The sequence below is a fragment of the Triturus cristatus genome, chromosome 11 (genome assembly GCF_964204655.1).
Source record: "Triturus cristatus chromosome 11, aTriCri1.1, whole genome shotgun sequence".
Classification (NCBI taxonomy): Eukaryota; Metazoa; Chordata; class Amphibia; order Caudata; family Salamandridae; genus Triturus; species Triturus cristatus.
Window position 1 is genome coordinate 172,426,689 of NC_140594.1, and position 18,289 is coordinate 172,444,977.

General features: G+C 42.8%; 1 protein-coding gene across 2 annotated transcripts in view; it reads right to left on the reverse strand.

Annotated features, from left to right (window-relative positions):
* The window catches only part of ANAPC7 (anaphase promoting complex subunit 7), a 216,532-nt gene that overhangs the window by 57,072 nt on the left and 141,171 nt on the right, over positions 1 to 18,289 (reverse strand). For both annotated transcript variants that reach the window (XM_085636462.1, XM_085636461.1), the window contains exons 6-8: positions 7,278 to 7,420; positions 5,225 to 5,342; positions 4,539 to 4,735 (exon numbers count right to left, since the gene is read on the reverse strand). In XM_085636462.1, the coding sequence (XP_085492588.1) occupies positions 4,539 to 4,735; positions 5,225 to 5,342; positions 7,278 to 7,420 (458 nt within the window). The remainder of the gene's footprint in view (positions 1 to 4,538; positions 4,736 to 5,224; positions 5,343 to 7,277; positions 7,421 to 18,289) is intronic.

Below are 18,289 nucleotides of genomic sequence, written 5' to 3' on the forward strand. Positions count from 1 at the left end.
TTATTTCGGAACCCTACAATATTCCATGATAGAATCTGCATGCAATGACTGATGGGAATAATACTTGGTTGGTCAATGCTGACCCCCGAAACCCAGGCTCGGGTGACATCACCCTGTCCCTCGGATTGGAGTCAATAATTTTCCTCCAAATCTGACAGGGACATATACCTGTTTCTAAAAGGTAAGCTGAGATTTGGTCGGGGTTTATTGGGAGGCAATATAAGCTACTAACCCGGACTTTCCGTGAGGCAGATGGTGCTAGGTGTCTGTAATCGAAACCCAATGGTAATATGGTTATGGTGCTTGATTGTAACATAAAAGGGAAAGCAGTAGCTTAGGCAGAGCGCCAACACCAATCTTTTGATTCCAGTAACAAAACTAGATCATTCATACCGCCTAGTCTTAAACTATAGACATTTAAACAGTTCTACACGCACATTTGCGGTACAAAATTCAAAGGGTACAGCACTAATGAACAACACAGTGCGTAAAAAATACAAGACATTTCAAATGGCTTTTTCTACAAACACAAAGCACCTGAAAGCAGGGATTTAACCGCATTCACCGCAGTATGGTCTCAAAAACAATTTTGTAGACTCCCTCAGGAGTATATGAATAGCCCTGGTTTGGTCTCTGCCCGAGAAATGTTTATGTTACACGAAATTGACTCAAAAGCATTGTCCTATGTTGATGACATATACCTTAGCCACAGTAGATTGCATTGTTGTGGGATATGACTAATATGCCTACAAACTGAAAGCAGCCCAAATTAGTGTGATTGGTTTAAAAGCCAGCAACATCTGTAAAGCAACAGGAAGATGTATATTAAGTGAAAATATTAGGATGAGGCATACCCTCTGGTTGGCTCTGGCATCTTGCCTAAAACCACCAAAAGGGGATACAAGTACTGGCCCTCCTAGCTGGTACTGGGTCATTGTCCTTTATCTCGACAGTTAGGAGCCCTGCACACCAGCACAGGAAGAACACATCAGAAAACGAGTAGAACCTCATATTTGACGATCCTCTCCATCCAGACTTAGCCTAGGTTTATGCCTGTGTGAAGCCTAGCTGTATGCCCTGCTGAGGAAAGCAGAACTTACCTGCCCAATGAGCGGTACTGCCAGTCAAGGAAGCTAACTTGATTATAGGATAACAGGCATAAAGTGCACCCGACTGGACAATCTGTGTAGACAATGGAGTTGCTAACAGCTACAAGATACCTACTGTACTGTTTCCAGGTAAAGGAAGAAGTGTGTGGTGGTGCTGCATCATTACTGTCATCACATGAGCGGGTGAGCATATACCAAACCCATTATGTGCCTGCAGTCCCCCTGCCCTTTGCAGTCCCCCTGCCCTTCCCAGTCTTTAGCCCATTTGGACCACTAGACCGTCAGCCTCAACTCCACGACAACAGGGAACGTCTGCTGCTTAATTAACATTGAGCATGTCCAGCTTAAGTGCATAACACATTGAAAACCTGTGGTCATTGCTTGAGGTTAACATTTGAATATATGGCCACCCATCGAGTACAGTTTTGTTGTGGGACTTCCTTTCAACAGGATAGAAAGCCCTCACCTACCTAGAAGGTGAGATGCTTCATCATCTGGCACCGGTCTCTTAGATCCAGGTATGAGCTACAACCTAGAAGACAGGAGCTGAAGGGGTATTTTTTTGTAACCCTGGATAATTAACGAGTGCCTCTGAGTAGATGAGAAGGGGCAGTGATGGTGAGTACCAGACAGGTGGAAATTGATGGCCTAGGATATCACGCCAATTTGATCCCTTCAAATGAAACATCTAGGAGAGACTATTCCTAACACCTATACACAGGTAAATCCACTCATTTAATACGGCCTTGTCATTTGCTCTCCACCTGGTAAACACAGGTATTAAATGGATCCTTAGTGGAGGTATTTGACCCTGCGTGTTTCCTTCAATAACAAAACCGTAACTACAGGAGGAATCGGAGAATTGTTTGGCTCATTTTCAGTCAAATGTTTGACTGAACCCATGTCCTGCAATATAGTTTACTGGTTCAGTACCATGGATGGAGTCCTTCCTGAGCCTCTCGAGTCAAAATTGTTGTTCTTATCAATATACACAGACTCGGTCTCCATTCATTTTTTATTCCCAACGTCATTTCAATAATATAGTTTCAGCTAACACTATAATAAAATAAATACAGAACTGTTAAAACACTTCAATATTTGCTATAACCAGTTACAATGATAAAACTACCTTTCACTTTCCCGTGCCAGCCAGATCCCTTGTCTGTCTTTTTTTTCCCTAGGGGACATGCAATTGAAAGCGATATACTCTGTACGTTGTATTATGTTCCAATACCTTTCCTATGCAACTTACAAGAAACATCCATATCAGAAAGCCATTGTAGATCTCGATCTTAAATCTGATCATGTCCTGTCCTAACACTTTACAGCAATAAACAAGCAAAAAGGCCTAGAGTGAAGATGGGCCGCAGGATGGACGCAATCTGTAACAGAAAGTGTGGGGAAGTGGGTTTATTTTATCATATCATATGGACGTGTAACGAGATTCAGGGATACTGGCAGGCGATTCTTTCATGCATGTCGAGGGTGGTGGGAAAGGAGCTCACACTTTCGCCTAAGTGGTGCCTTTTTAATGTGAGTTAGGACACCAACCTGGGACAAGCAGATCAAACCTGGGTGACCCTGGGTCTTATGCTAGCAAAACGCAATATAGCTCGCCACTGGGGAGCTATGCCCCCGCCCACACTCCAAGACTGGAAAAGAGATATGAACTGGTTTATGCTGGCGGAGAAAACAGTCTATGTGAAAAGAGGATGACCGAAAAAATGGGGGAGAATCTAGAACAGATGGAACGAATATAGGGGTAATCCATGCACACCTGCAGTGGGTGAAACAATTCTTTCAGTTGTCCACTCAGAGACCAACTGATAGTAACAGCAACATAATGGTGGGTAAAGAAGCCGGTGACCCAGCAGCGATCAATAAGGATGCCATGTGGCAAGGAGTAATAATGCTTACATGGGTGGGTGCAGTCAAGAAGTGGGGCAAGGCAGAGGAAACAACACTCAGAACAGAGGAGGCCCGGGGGATGCGCAAACACCCGATCTCTCTGCCATGTGCCATGCTAATGCACGCTTTCGCGCAGGAAACAGCAGCTGTGGCGGGTCCAAGAATGATTGACCTCCCGGGGGCGCCCACGAATCCGGAGCCCACCCCGGGAAATGCACAAGCAGCCAAGCGCCCGGTGGCTCGCAGAGGTAGACACCACAGGTTCCACAGCCAAGTCCCATATGGGCAGTGATTGGTGCTCCCGCCTCCCCTGACTCCCCTTCCTCCCCCGCATCCGCGACCACCCCGACTTTGTCCCATACGATGGTCCAGCTCTCAGGCGCATAGCTACAAGTATTCATGGTCCGCGACATAGTGCACCCTTTTCCTTAGTTTATCTATCTCCAGTTAGTTGACAGTTAGTTAGTGGCTGCAGCCCTATAGCCTCTATGATACACCTCACAGGGGATTAATCACACTGCACGGCCCCCTTGCGGCGCGGCGACTACCGTGCGCTCCAGTAGGGCATGCCCAGATGTAGATCCCGGACACATGCCTGCAGCCCAATTCAGAGTAGAGGCGAGAAGCCCGTGGGCCCACGAGATTGAGGGACCGAAAGGGATGCGAATGGGCGCTCATGCTATGTAAGCCTATATGACAATAGCGATATCATCTGTGCCTATATGTGTAACTGTTTATAAATGCCAATAAAAATGTTTTACAAAAAAAAAAAGGAGTAATAATGCTTAGTAGTGTCTCTAATAATGATAATGTAAAATTATGTGTACTGCTCAGTTACAATAAAAAGATTTATAAAAAAAAAAAAAAGAATGGCCTAGAGTGAGTTCAGTAACGTTCTAGAAAGAGACCTTTGTGCTTGTACTCTGTACTTCTTTAAACAATAATGCCAAGCTTCCAACCCCAAGAGCAGACTCTAAGGAAAGTCTCCTGACAGCAGGTTCTCTTTAATAATCTGAACAGAATGTTAGGAAGAGTAATGCACTGCAGCCAACAGTGGTTTTTCCAGATTGCTTTTCACATTTGGCACAGAAAGACTATGTCTGTAAGAGACCCTCAGAGGGGCGCACTTTCTTTTCGTCAAAGGGCCTCTCAGAAAAAACAGTTTCCAATCCTGCCACAACAATGTGGCAGAATATTCTCCAACTCTTGGCAGCACAATCTACAGAACAGAGTTATGCAGAGGTCTAGCTTTTTTTCCTTCTCTCTCACAATAGACTAACCTCTGCAGAGCTTTTGCACAACGGCAGAACAATTACTTCTTAACCATAATGATTAAATAAGCATACATGCAAAATATATTGTCTGAAAAGCCACAATTTTTGAATGAATGTGGTAAAGCTAAAAACCTTGCCACATTGACATCTTCCCTTTCATCCCTCCCCTTGTTATAACAAGAGAGTCTTTCAAAGTCAAATTTTTTATCAACTATTTAAATGTTTTCTATTTGCCTACGGTACTTGCCTTCATAACAATCCAGCCGGCACGGTGCGAGGCGTATGGCTTCACGAAAGTGGATTATTGCCTCTTGAACCCTGCCCATATTCCTCAATGCAGCCCCTTTTAGTAATAATGCTTGGACACTGTTGCTGTTTAATTGAATAGCCTTCGCTCCCAGGTACAAGGCGCGGGAATATCTTTTGCTGTAGAAACTGTGACACCTGTAAAGCACAAACAGAACACCATGAGGGAAAGAATGTCTCAATTTTTCAAGTTTTGGGTCCTCCACTGATAATAAGGCCCTTTAACAGTGAGCACTAGTATCACTGGGAACGCAGGACTACATTAAGTGAAGATGACACCAAGAGAATGCAGTAAAATGATGCAAATTAATTTCCCTCCAAAAAATCCAACCAGCATATGAACTTTATTCACATCAGTAAGGAACAGAATTTACTAATCTTAAGGCTTGAGAAACCCGTCACACAGCCAACTATTATAGTCTTTTAGTAACAAATGAAATTCACAACACAATTTTGACAATTTCTTGTAGCTTCAATGAACTCAACAAATATGCTATATTTCAGACTGGAGCTATTTCAGCAAAGGTCACATTAAACATAATTTAAAAAAAAAAAGAACTTTATAAAGTCTGGCCTACACAACAGATGGTAAAATAACATTGGCACAGAAGAGACTATGAAACGTACCCTGACACCACCCAAGGTTCGGCATGCTGATCGGAGATATTGAACAAACGACAACCCAGGCTTTCCACATCCTCAAGTCGACCTTCACGAGCCAGTAGATATCCGTAAACGTCCATTCCTACGCAGAATAATCACATAAGAATTATTGTGCATGCAAAACAGAAGGTGTTTTTGACCAAATTAATAATAAAAATGGCAACCTGAGAGAGACCGGTTCATACAGCACACAATCGTGTATTTGCAGCTTTTGTGCAGTACTGACAAGCACAGGTATATTTAACACACATATCTGACAGAGCAGAATCTTATGTGGAAGGAAGAAACACAAACATGACCACGATAAGCTTTACTTTTCATATATTGTAAATATGAAGCTAAATTCAAACCTGGTTTTGTGAATAAGGACCAAGGCCACATTATATTATTAAATCATTGACATGCTAAAACAAATTCATAGCAATATCGGTTTGAATATATAGCAGCTTGGATGAGGAATCATTTCTTACAGCTGCATGCCAGCAAAACAGAGATTATGCTATTTGGTAAGGCTCACCTACTTTGGTCCCCAGATTGATGGCCCACTGACTTGGGTAAAGTCCGGTCCCGAAAACAGTGGTAAAAAACCTAGGAGTATACCTGGATCAGAAACTTAGGATGAACGAGCAAGCTATGACCACCGTGGGTTCCTGCTTCCGCGCATTAAGCCTCTTAAAAAGGGTTTACCCTTTTCTCCCCAGGACAGTTGGCAAACTCTCCTACAGGCTTTAGTAATAATTTGCTCATACTACTGTCACGCTCTCCTGATCTCAGCCAATGAATCCTCCCTTAACAGACTTCAGGTGGTTCAAAACACCGCGGACCACTTAGTTTCCAACTCGCCTGCCAGGTCTGCCTCATTACCGCTTTTCCATGGACTACACTGGCTACCTATCCGCAAGCGTATCAGTCTCAAGATCTGCTGCATAGTACACAAGGCAATTTACGGCAATGGCCCTAGCTATTTAGCTGACAGGCTCATCCGATATCAGCCTTCTAGATCTCTTCCGTCAAGCTCCAAACCACTTCTTGTGATGCCCCGTGTTAAGAAATCCCGCAAAGGCGGGAAAGCTTTCTACCATCTGGCTCCCTCTTCTTGGAATCTCCTTCCTTGCCACCTTCGGAAATGTACCGACTATCTCCGATTCTGCAAGCTCTTGAAAACGGAGCTATTTTGAACTCCTCTTCCTGCCCTTCTTTAGCACTCCCGCAGCGCGGAGATACCCTTTTAAGGGGTGATTCAGGCGCTATACAAGATTATAAAATAAAATAAATAGGATGCATCAGATTGTTAAAAGATAAAAAAAATGGGGTTCAAAGAGTTTACGCAGACTAGGAGTCCGTTGTAGAGCTCAATGATTATTTTTATGAAAAAGAATAAGTGGCATATCTAGAGAATTCGCTAAGAGCAAATCCTCCACCAAATTCCAGGTCTATTCCATTCCACTTTTAGGCTTTCCTCCAGAATGCAGAGTTTGAAGTCAGATGGGATTCAATGGGTGTTGGGAGAGATTGCAGTGCTACGTGCCCTGGAGGCTAAAACGACTTGACTTCCAATGAAACATGAACACTGCTCTTCGAGAATGTATGATGGACGTAGATGACATACTGCATTGAAAGTTTATGCACTGTCTGCACAGTAGATTCATAAGGCAACACCCACAGTCCTACACACGCTGACACTCCCATCCCCCTCACTCGAGATCCATTAGAAAGAAACAGATTGGGCGCCCACATACTGACTTGGTAAACTCCAACTTGGATCAGGAAACTAATAACTTGAGATTGAAAGTTCAGAACACTGTTCACCCTTTGTCTGTAAGGAGACAATTGAATTCTCTTTCTGTAGTCTAACCTCCTAACTACAGCTAATATAAGTAATACTGAAAATACTCTTTTTCCGTTATATTTTTTGGCAGCCTATGTTCTCTACAGTGTTATGAACTTGGTTGATTCCAACTTTATATGCAAACAATAAACAGCATAAAATAAACAGCAAGAAAGTTGAACTACCTACCTTTAATGAGGTAAGGATCCAACATTTGGGCCTGTTCAAATTTTAGAATTGAATTTTTACTGTCACCAGCTCTGAAGTGCAAGTCTGCTAAGCTCCCTAGAAGGTCGACGTTGTCTCTCAAAAGTGATTTCTTCTCTAAAGAACTGTAAGGAAAAGAAAAAGTGAACGTAGTTCAGTCTTCATGTTCTATATTACTTAAATATTTTACCTGAAGCAGACACTAACCAAATACTCACACTTTAGAAACCAGATTTAAATGCCAGTGATTATTTTACCCAACACTAATGAGCACGGTTTCTGCTGAATTTCATCCCCATAATCCTGTATGTGTCTAATCATGCCCCTTTGCCGTTCCCACCCCTAGTATCACTCTTTAGTCTGCTTTGCTCTACCTTCTAATTGAAGGCATCAAACATGGTTTTTGGTTCTCAAACCAATTAAACTGGTCACTTCCCTTTTGGACGGGGTACAAGAGGGCAGGTTGCCCAATCTCTTCGGAACTGCACTGGGGGAATGCTAAGAATCTACTGCAAGATGCAAAGGCTTCTAACGATAGCATAAAACAGAAGAGTGGGTGTTTTCTGGGTGCAGACCTCAAACTTCGTTCGTAACTGGGACGTGTTTGTTCTGCAAAAATGGCGCAAGACTTCATTTGTACAAATAGACTGGGGTATTCCCACTTACATAAATTCAATAACTAATATAAAGCATTATATGTCTTGAAACTAGAGTTGAAGCCAATTTATAATCGGAGTATCGGCAAACATGTGCAAAGAAGATTTGATTACAATTAAAACAAAACAAGCACATGGATGGCTCCGAAATGCAGTGTGCAGTTTGTTTAACTGTAGGATCATATCCGGGTATTCTTTTCACATCTTAAGTTGACTGACAAGCCCTTCAGTAAAGTCAATGTATTTGTAAAGACTAGCATAACAGTAAAGTCAATGCATACTTGCAAATCATATGTTCAGAGCCCTGTGTGTCATGTGCGATTAGGGTCAAGGTCTCATTCGGCCACCATTTTATTTATTCATTCGGCTTTCTACACAAAGTAGGATATTGTGCATCCGCATCAGCTATTATTCACAAACATTTTAACATTGCTCCTTTAAGAGGAGCCCACTCTCCTAGAGGCAAGAAAAGCTGTTCATTTTGACGGTAAGATGAGAATGAAGATCTAAATAACTAATATATAGATTTAGCGGGAGGAAGATGTACAGTTGATGAATTCAAAGAAGAAGACCCCATGATGTAGAAGTAGGATTACAAGAAGGTGCCTTTTGCTTCTAAACAAGACACTACCATAATAGATAATCCATCACCCCCCAGAGACAGGAAAACAAGAATAAGAACAAAATAGTAAGGATCCAATCATGCAAGCACTAAAGTACCTGTTTTAGAATCCAAGTATTATTAAGTAAGTATCAGTGCTTAGAAATACGTCCGAGAGACGCAGAGGCTGCTTTGTCTTTTGTGCACTGGTCTCAAGCTCTACCAGAAGGGGTCTATTAGTCTTTCGATAACAATTTGTGATGCAGGAACACTAAACAAGATGCTTCAGAAATATCGCTCACATTCCATTCGGATCTTTAATTTTACCCTGGGGCTCTTTTTAGTACTATTGACCTAAGCGATCTCTGTAATGGGAAATAAGTTTCTTTAGAAAGTGGAAATAAATGTGGTTTGATTAGGCGAGTGAGATGACTTGCAGAAATCATAGAGGTGTTTAAGGCCAACTAATTCTGATGGAAGAATGGAAGGATCGTGGGCACATACAGATTGGATCTCAAACAGTCCAAAAGTCAGAGCACTCTTCGACGTTCTGCAACCCTTTAATCCAGAAATTTACCAAGTACTGACTTATTTAAACTGGTGATGTTGTAGACATTTCATGCTTTTCCGAAGGCCCAGAATCTTTAGGGGCCAGATGTACAACCCGTTTTTGCATGCACAAACGGGTTTGCGACCCCTTTACACATGCAAAAACCTACAGGGACATGTATAGCAAGTCACAATCTATTTGCGACTCGCTAAATAGGATTTGCGACTTGCAATTAGGAAGGGGCGTTCCAAGGGCGTCCCTTCCTAATTGTGACTCGCTACCCTATGTAAGAATGTTTTGCAACCACAATTTAGATAGGCTTTTACTTACTACTCTGGGCTGCTTTATGATTGACCACTGTAGTTAGACCTCCAGCGCCATGACACTTCAGTTGAAGTAGCTGTGCGCTACATCAAACCTTTTATTATTATTAGAGTGGAGTGGTATAGAGTGTTGTGGTGTAGAGTGGAGTGGCATAGAGTGTTGTGGTGTAGAGTGGAGTGTCATGGAGTGGCATAGTGTGTCATGGTGTACAGTAGAGTGGAGAGTTGTGGAGTGGCATAGAGTGTTGTGGTGTACATTAGAGTGGAGTGACGTGGAGTGGTGTACAGTAGAGTAGTAGATCACAGAACAGAGTGGAGTAAGGTGGTGGAAGTGGTGTAGAGAAAGTTGCGCAGAGTTGCGTAGAATTGAATAAAGTGGTGGGAGTGGTGTAGAGGGAGCCGAGTGGAGTAAAGTGTTGTAGAGTGGAGTAAAGTGTTGTAAAGTGGATTGTGTGGAGTAGTGTAGGGTAGTGTCAGAGTGTAGTGGCGTGGAGCGTTGTAGAGTGTAGTGGCGTGGAGTGTGGTAGAGTGGAGTGGCATAGACTGTAGTGGAGTGTCGTAGAGCATTGTAAAATGGTATAGAGTGGCACAGAGATGAGTAGAGTGGCCTAAAATTAAGTGTAATGGAGTGGAGGGGCATAGAGCCAGAGGGGCGAAGAGCCAGAGGGAAGTAAAGTGGAGTAAAGTGTTGTAGAGTAGAGTGGAGTAGAGTGGAATAAAGTAGTGGAGTGGAGTGTCATAGGGTCGAGTGGCACAGTGTAGTATAGTGGAGTGGCACAGAGTGTAGTATAGGGGAGTAGCACAGATTGTCATAAAGTGTCAGAGTGTAGTGGCATAGAGTGTAAAGGTGGTGTAGAGAGGAATGCATAGAGAGAGTAGTACAGTAGCCTAAAGTGAAGTAGTGTAGAGTAGAGTGGTATAGCATGGAGTGGCATAGAGTGGAGTGAAAAAGGGTGGAGTGGGAAAGGGTAAAGTGGCACAGAGCAGATTGAAATAGAGTGGAGTGAGTGGAGTGGGAGTGAGTGGAGTGGGAGTGAGTGGAGTGGGAGTGAGTGGAGTGGGAGTGAGTGGAGTGGGAGTGAGTGGAGTGGAGTGAAAAAGAGTGGAGTGAAAAAGAGTGGAGTGAAAAAGAGTGGAGTGAAAAAGAGTGGAGTGAAAAAGAGTGGAGTGAAAAAGAGTGGAGTGAAAAAGAGTGGAGTAGTGTGGTATGGAGTCAGTAGAGGGTCATAATGTGTCGTTGAGTGGAGTTTAGGAGAGTAGAATAGAGTGGAGTGGCATAGAGTGGAGTACAGTGCTGTAGAATGTCAAAGTGTAAAGTAGGGACTAGTGGCATGTTACAACAGTCACCCACATTATCTGACAACATCATCAAACATAAAAGTACCGGACAGTAAAAATATTTATTCAAATCTCCCTGAAAATTCATGTTAATGGTAAGGAGAAGGAAGGAGGCAAAACACATCTTATGAAAAATGATTATATCTCCTACTGTGTGTGGAGTAGGATTTTGCACAACTTACAATAGCTAGTATGACAGGAAGGTTTATCATAATAGTACTCTGTTACCTCTAAATTAAATTCCAGTAAAGAACATGGTGTTCGTAAATTAGGTTGGGTAGTGTGAAACAGCAACCCTCATCTATTTTCAATGTGCCAGTAGTCCACAAATATTACTACAATATTCCCAGGTCTATGGCATAAGCATTACATTTACTTTTTTGAATAAGGATAATGGCTGTAGACAAACTAGAAATTATTATTTCTATTATAGTTTTTGGCAATTCTTATTTGGCTAAGAATTAGAGGGGGGTATTGTTAGAGAGACTTTTCAATCTACTTCACCCTTCCTAGATTTATCAAAGCATACAATCATCCTACATTTGCTTAAATGACTCACTCTTGACCCCGGCAGTACTCCATTTGCTTGCTTTTCTATCCCTCCAAATGTCTGGAGCACATCATCCACTGTAAAACACATCTTTATTATTTATGCACCCTCTCTTCTTTGCTCCTCTTCAATCAGACCTTACCCGTGTATTCAAGCAGGGTTGCACTATTGACTGCCACAAACCACCTTCAGTTTTCCAGTCACAATAACTGATCCACTTTACTCTCTGGGCGTCTTTCCACACGGTCGAAGACCCTTTCCTTCATGCCACCTCCTGGTAATGCTACCTTGTCTTTCCAGTTGATCATATCCTGAGCTAACTATTTTACCTTTTTCTATATAGCGCTCCCTACGGCTTTGTCTTTGACCATATTCTCTTTTCCATCCTCCCCACTTAGCTACCATCTCATCTTTCTACTTGTAGCATCACTGTTATCCTTGGAACTTTCAACTTTAACTCTTATCTAAATGTTTCTTGACCCCATAAATTTCATCTGTCATTTGTTTTGTCTGGATCAGATGTTTGCAAAATTGGTCCTCTTCTCACCTTCATGGAAACTCGTATCCTTTTCTTAATTTTTCTCTCACTTAGATTAAAGTTCTCTACTTACTGCTCTTACTTTCTTGTCCCTCTCCAATGAATTTCGAACTCTGGAAAGACCATTCCGCATCCTTTTCCCCCCACTGTAGTTAGTCAATGCTCCTCGTTAATTCCCATTGCCAATCCATCAGAGCTTTTGCTTTCTCTTTCTGGTCTTGAATGTATCCTCGGTCTAGTCCCACCTTACTTATCCTCACTCGTTTTGACCTATGTCCTTGCTTGTTGTCTTCAACTCGCATCCTAAATCAATTTTATCCAATCTTCACTACCATGAGCCCCTATGTATTTTATATCTTTGTCCCTAATGTCCTCCGCACTGCAGAACAGGTTTCTTTTTTACCATTTGTTTGCCCACATTTTCAACTTTTCACCTTCTTTTAACGAACCGTCTCTTCAGAGAAGGTTTCCTTCTTTATAAACAAAACTACTCTGTAGCACAATGTTTTAACCATACCACTTCTTTGATTGGCTATTTCCATGCACACGGGCTAGACGTAAGAGCGTCATAAGCTAGGAAACTAAAAGCTTTCTTTAAACTGTATACCTCAGTCGGGGATATGTTTACAACTGTTGCAGTTTTAAATATTTTATTACATAAGCAGTCTTATGTGGAGGATGTTGGCTAACCACTATTAAGAACCTAATTATATTTGCAAGGTGTGTGTGTATACTAGTATTGCTTAGATTACGCTGGCTCAAGGGGAGTTCTCGATGCATATTGGCACGAGGGGCTTCATTCTGAATGGCTCTGGGTGGTATTGGCACACAACTGCATTGCTTCTCTTCATAATCGTGGGATAGCCCCACAAATTATTCTACAACTACTACCTCAGTAACGGGGACTGTTTATGCCACTGTGAATAGCCATTTGTCATACTACTGTTTCTTGTGTTGAATTACGTCACTGTTAATCTTTTGGAAACATGAGCAGAAAAAAGCATTTCTGTTTGTATCTAGAAACGAATGGTACCAGAAGACAGTCGCTACTTGCATCCGCTCCTGGAAACAATCAACCGTCCATAAATTCAGAACCTTTCAAGGTAGCTGCAATTTCTAGATAAACTTTCTGTAAATCACCAAACAGACCCCGAGCCATGAGGTCTGCTCAAAAGAAGTTCTATATTTCTGGCCTATAAAATAAATAAATAAATGAAATAAATAAATATCTCTCACAGTCCTACTTTTTAGTTTCTTTTTTTTAGAGCTATTAATACTTGCAGACAAAATATTTTCGGCCTTTGCAGCTCTTCCCCGTACATGGCAGAAATGAAAACTAAGAGGACTCTGTTCCCTCCAATGACAAAAAATATGCCCGGTAGATCTTGAGGTGTTTTCATGTTTTAGGTTTCGTATGCGTTTTTGTTGGTTTGTACAAATTCTGAAGTACTGCAAACAGGACTCCAATAGTTTTCTTTAGCCATGGCTCAGTGTCTCTTGAGTTTAAGGGGAACTCGTAAAAACAGACGGGTATCTCATTTGTAAAGGGCCCAGGGCCTTCAGCACATCTACTTGGATATTTACACAGTGCAGTATGCAGCAATGGACTGTTCATTACAGTTACACCATGAAGGAGAAACGGGTGATTGTAAGTCAGTACAACATACACACCTGTAGCAATGGAGCACATAAAGCAATTGAGGTTCTATTCCTTAAGGTTTTTTTTTTATTTAATATTGCTCAGATATTACTTTGAAAATAAAAATTTACATAATCAACAAAGTGTGGTTATTTCATTGGTGTATGACTAAAATGTCAAAGTCTTTCTTAGGCACAACTCCAGCCAGGTTCATAAACCTGGAGCGTAGAAAGAATTCCCTTGGGTCACACTGCAACCCTCCCTTATCCACTCCATGCAGGTATGATAATTTGGTTAGTAAGGTACAGCACGCCCCTAAATAAAAAGCAGAATAAAGCACCATCTAGAGTAAATAGTGCAGTATAGAGACCTCATTCCGCCTGGTTGGTTTACTTTATAGGCTTCCAAATAAGACTTCATGGGGATCATCTTTACTATAGAGGGATTTATGGTCTTCAAACAACTAGATTTCCGAGTGATGGGGAATTTAACATTTAACTAAAAGCTGCATTTTGTCCATCTTTTTGCTCAGGTATGACTTGCCCTATCTAGCCAGACATGTACACATGACTGGATTTGTGAGGTTTTCATCGACCGGGGAAACTACAGGAAGTTTTAGTATCAATAAAGGAGTACGTCAGGGGTGTATTTTGGCCCCTTTTCTTTTTAACTTTTATATAAATGACCTTGAGGCTGTCTTACAAGAGGTAAAATCAGACTGCCCTAGAGTTGGTCTGAGGGGTATCCCTCTACTTTTATATGCTGACGATGCGGTCTTAATTTCCAGAACAGAAGTTGGTCTCCAGGCACTATTGAATGTTTTTAATAATTTCATGTGTGATAGGGACCTTAAGGTCAACAACTCAAAATCCTATATTATGCATGTTGGCCGACAACCGAAGAAGAAGTTCAATTTTAAATTGAATGATGTCTCGATCCCTACCACTCAAACATTCACCTATTTAGGTATCTTATTTGATACCAAACTTAATTGGGCTCCTCACTTGGCCAAGAAAAAGGGGGAAATGACTAGAGTCAATGCCTCCATCTTCAATACTGCGTCTAAACTGGGGAATAAACCAAATGTGGCTATGATGAAATTATACAACTCTAAATCCATAGCCACTGCTGTATACGGTAGTGAGATATGGGGCTACATAAATGGCGAACAATTACAAATAGTTGAAAATAAATTTCTAAAACGCCTGTTATGTGTCCCATGTAGTACCTCGAACTTAATTGCACATGAAGAACTTGGCTGCCAGTATTTATCCGACATTGTCAGTTTAAAACCTCTGTTATGCTGGGTAAAACTATGGTTAAGTGATGAAATCCCTTTAACACATTTGATAGTGGAAGACCTTATATCACTTGATCATGCCATGTGTGTACCTTGGCTTAAATACCTGAAGTCCCAATTTTTGAAACTTGGTTGCCTGAACCTGTTTGATAAACCGAGGGATATAGTCAAGGGTGATGTAGCAGCAATTAAAAAAGTTTTCTCTATGAAATGTATTGCCCTAAGAGATGAAGTTGTGCTCTTAAAACCTAATGTTAGAAAGTATATTATGCGGAGTACTTGCAATTCTATGGAAAAGTATCTAACATGCCCCTTCACCTCACATGAGAAATTTTTGCTGACCCGATTCAGGTTTAACATTTTCCATCTTCTCTTATTTAGACCCACGGCAGATATTTTTAAGAAACCTGTAGCTCCCTGTGGCTGCGACGGGAAGTCTCCACAGGATATGCTACATTTTATGTTTTTATGTACATTTTATGAATATCCCCGTAGGAGATACCTTGTTACCCTTTTAAAGAAATTAAATTTTAAACAAATTAGACCTGCCTTTATGTACTTACAGCTGCTGCTCCCGGATAGTGTCCTCCAGGTGTTAGAATTTTTAAAATTGACACTAAGATTTAGAAAATGTTTAGATGAGTAAATGTAACTTCCTCTGAACTATTAGTCGCCCATTGCACTTATGCACTTTTTTTCCTGTACTGTTTTGCCTTTGCACTCTTTTATGGAATTTATGTATTGTATGTCTGTGTGATCGATTTTGTCATTATTGTGATGTTTTTTAATATGAACTGTTTATTGATGTGTACTTTTATGGATTGAAAAATATCCGAAATAAAGACTGGATTTGTCCAGGTATATTTAAAACTGTTTATTGGCTCCAAGTATCCTTGTTACATAAATTCTTTTTTTTTTTATTCTTTTCATTGAAAATTGGTACGAACGTCATCGGATTTACAGAACAGTGAGACCAATAATCACTTTACATTACAATGTAGCATTTTACATCGTTACATGCTGCCTTAAACAATGTGGCATGAGTTTTATGCAGTTGGAATCAACACACAGTTCATGATTCAGTCACTGTTGTCCATTGAAAGATCGTCGGTCGGTGATGCACATATGTTACATAAATTCTTAAACAGAGTAACAATGTGCTTGGAACAGCAACAAGAAAAAAACGAGCAGTATATTCCATTTAACATGTTAGCATTAACTGATTGAGATGTACCTCGCACCCTTGGCCAATGGGTGCAGCCTGAAAACTATTGGCTTTGGCAATACATTTTAGCCATGCTGTACTATCACACATCTGCTTTGCAGCACGATTGATAATAATGTGTAAGAGAAAAAAAAAGCACTATGACCCGGCAGTCGCATCATTATGTAGCAACACGCCAACATGGATGAGTGTGGCTAGAAAATTGTGAGATTTTTTTATTTTTATTTACCAATCCAAGATGGAGTAGTAAATAAAAAGTTGTGCAAATGCACTTTTTTGACATAAACAGAGACAACAATGGGATAGCACGCAGACAGCGGAGGGTTGGCAGGTGACAAAGCACAGGGACAACACAGGGTGAAAGGTCACCAAGCACAGGGACAACAGAGGGTAAAAGGTCACCAAGCACAGGGACAACAGAAGGTGGCAGGTCGCCAAGCACAGGGACAACAGAGGGTGGCAGGTGACAAAGCACAGGGACAACAGAGGGTGGCAGGTCACCAAGCACAGGGACAAGAGACGGTGGCAGGTGACAAAGCACAGGGACAACCAAGGGTGGCAGGTCACCAAGCACAGGGACAACAGAGGGTGGCAGGTGACAAAGCACAGGGACAACAGAGGGTGAAAGGTGACAAAGCACAGGAACAACAAAGAGTGGCAGGTCACCAAGCACAGGGACAACAGAGGGTGGCAGGTCACCAAGCACTGGGACAACAAAGGGTGGCAGGTGACAAAGCACAGGGACAACAGACGGTGGCAGGTGACAAAGCACAGGGACAACTGAGGGTCGCAGGTGACAAAGCACAGGGACAACAGACGGTGGCAGGTGACAAAGCACAGGGACAACCAAGGGTGGCAGGTCACCAAGCACAGGGACAACAGAGGGTGGCAGGTGACAAAGCACAGGGACAACAGAGGGTGAAAGGTGACAAAGCACAGGAACAACAAAGTGTGGCAGGTCACCAAGCACAGGGACAACAGAGGGTGGCAGGTCACCAAGCACTGGGACAACAAAGGGTGGCAGGTGACCAAGCACTGGGACAACAAAGGGTGGCAGGTGACAAAGCACAGGGACAACTGAGGGTCGCAGGTGACAAAGCACAGGGACAACAGAGGGTGGCAGACAGTGGCGGCTCCTCGAGGAAGTGCTGCGCGGCGGTGAGGCGGGCGGGGAAAGGGCAGGGTGGGGGGTAGAAAACTACGCCATACGGCCGAACAGAGTTAAGTAAATAAATAAAACAAATTACATTGCGCGCGCTGCAACGCCAAATGGCGATGCAGCACGCGCAATGTAGTTCGTTTTATTTGCTTATTTATTTACTTAACTCCGTTCGGCTGTATGCCATAGTTTACTACCCCCCACCCTGCCTCTACCTCGCCCGGCCTCACCGCCCCGCAGCACTCCCTCGAGGAACCGCCACTGGTACTGGCAGGTGATAAAGCACAGGGACAACAGAGGGTGGCAGGTCACCAAGCACAAGGACAACAGAGGGTGGCAGGTCACAAAGCACAGGGACAACAGAGGGTGGCAGGTGATAAAGCACAGGGACAACAGAGGGGGGCAGGTAATAAAGCACAGGGACAACAGAGGGTGGCAGGTGACAAAGCACAGGGACAACAGAGGGTGGGTGGGCAGTAAATCACATAGGCAATAGAGGATGGATGGGTGACAAACCACACAGACAATGGAGGGTCAGTGCGCAGTAAAGTACAGGGGAAATGGACGGTGGTCATCCATGGAGGCGCACGGAGTCCAGGGGGGATGGGGAAGCACATGTGGAAGCACGCGGATAAGGATGAGGAAGAACGCAGACAACAGAGGGCAGACTCGGAAGAAGAAGCAAATCGACAGATGGTGGGAGGGCAAAGATGGAGAAGCAAACATGAAACAAACGGTGGCCGGGAAGGGAAGCAACCAGACAACGGAGTGGGAGTGGGAAAGTAAGAATGGCAACCGAAGATGGGCAGGCCGGGAGGCGGTAAGGACAGCAACTGAGAGAGGGTGAAAGGTGACAAACACAGGAACAACAAAGAGTGGCAGGTCACCAAGCACAGGGACAACAGAGGGTGGCAGGTCAACAAGCACTGGGACAACAGAGGGTGGCAGGTGATAAAGCACGGGGACAACAGAGGGTGGCAGGTCACCAAGCACAGGGACAACAGAGGGTGGCAGGTCACCAAGCACAGGGACAACCGAGGGGGGCAGGTAATAAAGCACAGGGACAACAGAGGGTGGGTGGGCAGTAAATCACATTGGCAATAGAGGATGGCTGG